Source organism: Pinus tabuliformis, chromosome 7 (assembly GCF_031772625.1).
Source record: "Pinus tabuliformis cultivar Carrire ecotype Pingquan chromosome 7, CPIR1, whole genome shotgun sequence".
NCBI lineage: Eukaryota > Viridiplantae > Streptophyta > Pinopsida > Pinales > Pinaceae > Pinus > Pinus tabuliformis.
The window spans coordinates 261,259,441-261,268,027 of NC_142293.1; the positions used below are offsets into that span (position 1 = coordinate 261,259,441).

General features: G+C 37.7%; 1 protein-coding gene across 1 annotated transcript; it reads left to right on the forward strand.

Annotated features, from left to right (window-relative positions):
- The first annotated feature begins 2,915 nt into the window (after nt 1-2,915).
- LOC149246841 (phosphoenolpyruvate carboxylase kinase 1-like) lies at nt 2,916-4,205 on the forward strand. Its single transcript, XM_089455772.1, has 3 exons — nt 2,916-3,436; nt 3,540-3,842; nt 3,966-4,205. Exons 1-3 carry the CDS (start codon nt 2,932-2,934, stop codon nt 4,007-4,009), a joined length of 852 nt encoding a protein of 283 aa, XP_089311898.1. The 5' UTR covers nt 2,916-2,931; the 3' UTR covers nt 4,010-4,205.
- Nucleotides 4,206-8,587: the final 4,382 nt, after the last annotated feature.

The following is an 8,587-nucleotide window of genomic DNA, read 5'->3' on the forward strand; positions in this document are numbered from 1 at the left end:
ATTTCTAGTATCTCGAAGGGACCATATCAAGAATCCTTTATTTTCTTACCAAGAATCTATATCCTTTCCAGTATATCAAAGGGACCATACCAAGAATCCTTTATTTTCTTACCAAGAATCTATATCCTCTCTTTGTTCAACTGTAACCATACTACGTCTCCCATCTTGAATGACTTATCTATTCCATGTGGATCATTCCTAGCCTTTTATTTTTCCTATGACTTCTACAACATCTCCTATACCTGTATATGGATCTACTTGATCTTCTCAACAAAATTTTCTACCCTCATGGAATCCCTTGTAAGATCCTCCCTCACTCCTCCTTGTTACCCATATGTAATATCCAAAGATGAAGGTTGAACATATCCAAAACAAGTCTCAAATGGGGACTTACCAGTAGAAGCGTGGATTGATATATTTTAAGAGTGTTCTATATATGTCATATTTTCATCCCAAGTATTCAAAATCTTCTTATTGTAACCCCTCAAAAGCTAGACAAAAGTCATGTTGACTATTCTATTTTCGCATGTGTTTCTGGATATAATGTTGTCGACCTCTTCAAATATGTGTCTATCTTCTCCCACAATGTAGTTCATAATGTGATGAGACATTTTTTGTTGTTATCCAAAGCAATGATCCCTGGTATCCCAAAATGCACCCAAACATGTCCATAGAATAAGTTCACTACTTCTTTCCCGTTGATGGTATTTTTACAGGGAATTATAAAACACATATTGCTAAACTTCACAACTACCATGAATAGGTAGTCATGTCCCTTCCTAGTTGTTGGTAATCCTCCTAAAAAATCCATGGACATTATTTCCCAAGGAACAATGGGTATAAGCAAGGGATGATATAGACCTTATTTCCTATTACTAGGTTTGTTGGTACAACAAAGCATGCAATCTCTTATAAACCTAGCTACTTGTTCTTACATGTTGGAATAATACATGTAATTATACAATTTGGCCATTGTCTTCCCTACACTAAAGTGATTTGTAACCTTGGAGATGTGAGCCTCCCTAATCAATTGTAGTCGTTCATGTTTAAGAAAACATAACTTATCCATGTTGTAGAGTAACTCATATTAGAGATGGTAGTCAACTGTTTTATCACAATCATGTACATAATTCTAGCTATGAAATTGCTAAAATTCCCCCTTGAAGTCCCAGAATATGCCTCTCTACTTGATTCATGGGTGAATGGTTTGAAGTGCATCATCATTTCCAAAGATGTGATCTTTGAAGTGGGTAGCGTTGAAACCATGTAATCCAAATTATTTTTAATACCTTGCTTATACTTGATCAATACATGAAATTGTTGTAGAAAACTCATCCATTTGTAAGCTTGGTTTTTTGTAGCTTACTTTAGGCATGTAGGTACAATAGAAGCTAGTGATATCTGTGGATTATTATCTCATTTCCCATGAAATTGTGTTTCCACTTATTCAGAACTTACACCAGGAATAAAGCTCCTTGTCATAGTTAGGGTAGTTGAGAATGGGCCCATGAAATACTTTAGAATGGTAACATATTAACCTCCGTCCCTACATCAAGGCTCCCATAGCTTACCCACACACGTCTATTTCCAATTCTAAGGGTTTCTACAAGTTTGGTAATGCCAAAACTAGTGCTTGTCTGGTATTTTGATTTAACTCCTAAAGGTGCCTTTGTTGACCCTTTCCCCATTGGAAACTCTTTCCACTTGTTATTATGACATGGAGTGGTTCTGCCTGTTAGTGTCTTTTGGACACCTAATCCTCTAAGGTTGGTGTGGAAGCTGAACACTCAAAGTGAGTCCAAGAGACCACTTGGAATATGAAACCAAGGGTCACTAGACTTGTATAAATATGTATCATTGTGAATAATAATGCATTCAAGGCTAATTTTTCCTTTGTTTGGTCCTTCCCGGCTAGCCAACGTTACACATAGAGATGCGAGGCGTAGATATGCGAGTATCATATGCATATAGTATAACTGTATAAAGAAATGTATATGGAACATAATAGAATAATTACATATATAACTGCAAATTACCATACCCTCTTCACCATTTTTTTGTCTAACATGGTATCAGAGCAGGTGAATTCCTGCCCTGCTCCAATTTGATCCACTTGTGGCCTTTCTCTCTGTGTCAATTCTGCCCTATGCTCATCAAACATGCTACCATACCCTATTTGTTGGTTAGAACTGCTTCCCTCCATTGTTTCTCAGTTTGAGAGTCAATACCTATTATTCCTTTAAGAATGTTATGGCAAAGACTAAAAACAAGTCACTAAGGTAATGATTGCCTAGTGACTGACTATGCCCATCATACATGCATGCATGTTACTCCCAAAAGATCCGGCGACGACCATGAGCTTTCTGGGAAGCAACATACGGTGATGATTGATGTAACTGGCCATCTACCTGGTACAATTCGATAGCTCCATTGTAGCTCTATTAATGACATCCATTTATTCGAGGGTACCTTTATTCATATATAGTGTTACACGCTCCTTTTGAATTTTAAGTTTGAATTTTCCAGCCTGCTCGAAATTTGAATTTTGAATTTATATTTACTGCTCAGCTAATGTTTTCTTGCAGTTTGAACGCACTCCTTTCCATACCCAGCAGTCACCATGCGCTCTGCTATGCTGCGAAGCTCCTGCTCGGCACCGAGCGACATCATGTCGATTTCGCAAATTCTGTCGACGTTAGAATTCCGACCTCGACTGCCACTGCCGCTGCAGCTGCTCCCGTCCTCGTCCATCGTCCCGTCGTCCGACAAGCCATCTTCCAGGGCAGCGCCAAGTTCGGCTTGACATTCACTGTCAAAATTCGATGAAATTCCATCTGTATACCTGTCCTGAACTAAAGCGGGCAAGCTGGGCAGCTTTAGTATCTTTAATCTTTCCAGAGTAAGCAACCCAAGAACACACCAGCAACAACAATGACGGAGGCCCTCCTTCAAAACTATCAGTTGCAAGAGGAAGTGATCGGCAGAGGCCGATTCGGAGTCATCAGGAGATGTTTCAACCGGCAAAGTGGGCAACAGGCTGCCTGCAAAACCATAACAAAAGCAGATCTGCACGATTCCGTGGACAGAGAATGCCTCAACAACGAAATCAAGATCATGCAGTATCTCTCAGGGCATCCCACTGTGGTTTCACTTCATGACGTTTATGAGGATGATGAGTATCTGCATCTGGTAATGGAGATGTGCTCAGGCGGAGATCTGTTCGATAGAATCGTTAGCAAGAAGAAAACAGTACCCTTTTCCGAAGAGGAGGCCGCAACCATCCTGCAAAAGTTCATGGAGGCCATCAGTTACTGCCACTCCATGGGAATCGCCCACCGAGATATAAAACCTGACAACATTCTCTTTGCCAATAATTCAAATTCTCTCACTCAAATCAAGCTCGCAGACTTTGGGCAGGCCTCCTTTTTCTCTCCAGGTATGATAATTATGTTAGCCCCCTTCCCCTGTCATTAAAGTCAGAAATTTTTTAGCATGGATTAATGAATCCCTGGTTAAAACCCTCAGATTAATGTATGCAGGGCAAGGATCAATGCAAGGAATTGTGGGTACTCCGTATTACGTAGCACCGGAGGTGTTGGAAGGGAAGGATTACGGTGAGAAAGTGGATGTGTGGAGCGCAGGGGTAATCTTGTACATAATTCTGAGTGGAGTTCCCCCTTTTGTGGGAGACACGCCGCAGGAGATATTTGAGGCAGTCCTGTGTGGGCGCCTTCGCTTCCCATGTGATCGGTGGCTGTCGATATCACACTCCGCTAAGGACTTGATACGCCGGATGCTCTGCAGAGACGTGACCAGGAGATTGAGCGCACATCAAGTCCTCGGTATTCCCTCTATTCTTTTCTACCATTTTCTTCTAATCGTGAATTTTGCAACTTCATTACAAATTGTTGTTGGGTTGTGTAAGGTTCATAGAATATTGATGGGAAATATTCGTTTTGCTGCAGAGCATCCATGGATCACCACTCATGCGCTGCCTAATCTCAGCTAATTTGATTGGCAGAATGTTTTTTGGGGTTGTTGGACAGTTAAAGTGAGATCCCCAAAAAACAATGAGATGTCCTGTTGTAAAATACGGTGAAGCCTGGGGTAGAGATTCCAGGTTTGAGTCTCGTTATTTCCTTTATGGCAGGGTTGTCTGCCCGGGTTCTTACAGTGGGCATGTTCATGATGAAAATAGTACCTCGCCTAGAACGCGGCATATGGTATAATACAGAAGAACTCATGATACAGAGATCCTTTGTGCAATGGGAGATGAGTTCCGTGAGGTGTGAGAAAGGTCCGTAGATGATAGGTCAAATCACGGCTGCATAGTGTGTGATATACCGTGACTGTAAATATGTCAATGCATAGAAATAAATATACAGAAAGAGCGTTTTTAGCTTTTGTGTCTTCTTCTCGACTCGTGGCAGAAATAAATTTATGTACTGATGGGTTCTTCTAAAAATATTAGATTTATCTTAGCAATTCTGTTTAGAACAATTTATGTAAGATTTCAAAAACCATGTTATTAGTGCGCTAATTTTATCCTCGTTCTTATTACCATTTTTAAGTTAAGTTTTTTATGAGATTTAAATTGGTTAAATTATAGGATGTAATGTATATAAGATTGATATTCACTATATGATTACTATAATTATGTTAAAAATATTAATGTGGTTGATATAGTCCAAGATTTCATAGATATAACAGAGAAACTTATTAGAATTGGAATAATCTCGAATCCCTAGGAAATTCATGGGCGGGGGATCCAATTCCCTTGAGAATCAATCTAGACCTTCAATTAAAAAAATAAAAATAAAAATCAACAAATCTTCATCTAACTTAAGTTTAATTAAGGAGCTTTTGTCAAATATAATTTTTTTATTATAATTATAATTTTTTTAATAAAATAAGTTTTTTTTTTTAATTATTAAAACATTTAAATATTGTTAGAGATTTCCGGAATAATAGTGTGTAACATATGGCGACTCCATTCATCATCAGGAACCACAAAGAGTCTTATGAGTAAACTAATATTGGACAGCCTTTTTATAAATATATATATATATATATATATATATATATATATATATATATATATATATATATATATATTTATTTATTTATTTATTTTTATTTTTATTTATTTATTTTTTTATTTTTATTTTTTATTTTTTTTATTTTTTTTTTAATTTTATTTTTTATTTTTTTCAGATTGTGATTTTCTTTTTAATTATTAAATTATTTATAAAAATATTAATTATTAATTCAATTTTTTTTTGGAGAGTGTACGATTTTTCATTTCATTTATAGTTACAAATTTGACAACATTTTCACTATAATTACAAATTTGGTAACATTTTTACTGATCATTTTATTAACTAATTTAGTTATATGGTTGATAACTGTTAATAAACTTAAAATACTAATACAAGCCAGAAAAACAATTATAAAAATAAGATTGACATAAATCTAATTTTATTTATAAATCACAAATTCCTATCTATAAAATATAAATAACTTAATAAATTTAATCATAATCTTTAACTAAAATATACATATTACTTTATTTCCTCTTTTCAATATAACCAAAACCTAATAAATAAATAAAAACACGTTCAAATTAGTCTAAATCTTGAATATAGAATAAATACCAATCTACTTCACACTTTATATATATATATATATATATATATATATATATATATATATATTCCTTTGGAAAAAACATAATTTTCATTGATATATAAAAATTACATGCTGTATATGCATAAGCATATGCTGTAAGAGGCATTGCCTATCAGATAATTATGTTCCAAAAAAATAACCAAAAATTGATGCCTTTTATCCACACAGGGAGGCATCCTTTTCTGATATGTTCATCATATTGTTTTACCAAAAAATATAACATATAGATTGTAGTTATATAGCGTGTCCATAGTTCTTGCTGAAAAACTAAGAAAGTAAATAAACATATGGATATTTACAGGTGGTAATTTAAGCAAAAATCAATGTTCTAAGCTCCCTGTGAGCTTGCTATAACATCTATGTCCATGAAGGGCCGGTGGTAGTACTGGTAGAAATTTCCTTCTCTGTGTTCTTGGATCATCCAAGTGTCGGATGGCCTGTGCGCAGCTTCTTTGGATAATCTGTCAGCATCTGCATTTCGCTCCCTGAAAATGTGATGACATGTAAAAGTGTCAAAAGAAGTAATAAGACGATGAACTTCTTCCAAAATGTGTGATAGTGTGTATGCATTGCATCTAGATTTTTTGTTAATCCAATCACAAACAATTTTTGAGTCTCCAAAGAGTTATAAGTCTTGGCATTGGATTTGCAGTGCGTGTTGTATGAGGAATTTTGCAGAGGATAGTTCTACAAAATTATTTGTACCTCCCCCTAGACCCATCTGTATATGGAGGGAGTGAGAATCAGAGAGGTGAAGAATGGCCCCTCCCCTGCATCCGTCCTCCTGGGCAGACCCATCAAAATAAGCCCAAGGCTTTGTATGGTCAATGGATTCAGGTATGATGGTTCGGGGTCGGGTTGTCTCTTCATCGTCCGGAATGATGGAGTAGTCGGAGATGATTCGGGAGGCAATGGAGGGCCAGTGCGGTGAGGTGTTTTGGAATATGAGGTTATTATGAGCTATCCACAGTCCCCAACATATAAGTAATGGGAGATTTTTGATTTTTTGAGAGTAAGCGCTTGTCCACCAATTCGACCAAGCTTCCATTACAAAAGCGCCTTGCCACCTTGTCGGGGAAGAAATCACTACTGAGATCGATTGCCATAATTCTCGGGCAGCCAGACATTCAATAAAAAGATGTGATGCAGATTCATTGTTGCATTTGCATAGGTGGAATCAGAAAGGGCCATGATGAGCTCGCTTAAGAAGATTGTCTCCAGTGGGGATTTTGTTCTTGAGTATAGTCCACATGAGTAGTCTGCTCCTAGGGGGGGACTTTAGCTTCCATAGATGCTTACACCATGACTCTAGAACTTGTGGGTGATGATCTTCAGCAAGAACTAGATATCCCTCCTTAGGTGTGTATTTCCCAGTTTTTGAGAGTGCCCATATGACTTCATCTTCTTCCTCCCTAATCCGGACATGTGCCTCAGTGAGTGCCCTGATGAAGGTATTCCATTGTTGTGTCCATTGTTGGGGAATGTTTAATCTCAGGGCTGATTTCCAGGCTTGTTGAAATGGGGTGGAGTGCTCAAAGTCAACTATGTGGCCAATATGTGTGATGTTGTTGTCGCTAAGGAAATATCTGAGGTCATCTGGCAGCCTATATATGTTCCCACATCCAATCATGGATCTAGACTGATCCTTACTTTCATATTGCACTGAATTTTTCATGTAATGCCAACCCCAATGATGTCTAGTGATTTTATCACCGCCTTCCATATAATTGATACCCTTGTGTGTAATCTCAGGTTTGAGGGGGAAATATATTTTGACCATGCCACCTTAGTCCATATGCTATTTTTTGTAATAAGTTTCCATCCTAGTTTCACTGTCAGAGCTGTGGAGAAGTCTTCTAATTTCTTTATGCCCCATCCACCCCATTTCTTGGGCAGATTTATGGCCTCCCACTTTACCCATGTGAATATTTTACCTGACTGTTGTCCCTTCCAAAGGAATCTGCAGCATAAGGCCTGGATTCTGGATAGTATACTCCTGGGGATCCATGCCAGTGACATCCAGTAAACCGAGGTGGCCTCTAGGACAACTTTAATGAGAGTAAGTCTGCCTGCCCTTGAGAGGTATTTGTAGTACCAAATGTTTAGTCTTTTCTCCATTTTGGAAATGAGCCAGGTCCAATCTGTAATCTTGTATCCCAGAGGTTTCAGCTTGTAGCCCAGATATCTGAGACCATCTTCTAGCCTAAGGAGAGTGTACTGGAACCTTTGCAGTGCATAATGTATTTCATGGGGAGAACATCCTGCCTCTGTGAGGGTTGACTTGTTGTAATTTACAGTCATGCCTGTGGTTGTTTAGAATAAAGCCATTGTGTTCTTCATGATTGTCAGATCTCCAATGCTTCCATTAAGAAATAGAAGGACATCATCCACAAATAACAGATGAGTTATAGTGCAGTCATCCGTGATTTTTATTCCCTTTAGTCTGCCTCTTTTGAATTCTTCTTTGACCAGCCTTCTGAGACCTTCCATAATCAGAAGAAAAAGCAAAGGGGATAGGGGGCAGCCTTGTCGAAGACCTCTTTCAGAATAAAAAGGGAGAAGTTGCCCCATTGATAAGCACGCTGAAAGGTATGTTAGTGATGCAACTCATGATCCATTTAATGAAATCAAAAGGGAACCCTAGGTGGGTTAAAAGCATTCTAATATACAACTAGTTTGCTCTATCAAAAGCTTTTGAAAGATCTACCTTTAGGATCATACCTTTGATTTTCTTGGAGTGCAAAGAGTGTAGTACCTCCTGGGCAGTTCCCACTGCTTCATGGATTTGGCGATCTTGTAGAAAGGCAAATTGCTCCGGCGAAATATACTTGGATAGTATGGGTCGCATCCGGTTTGCAATAATCTTTGCCACGATCTTATAGATGTAGTTACATAATGA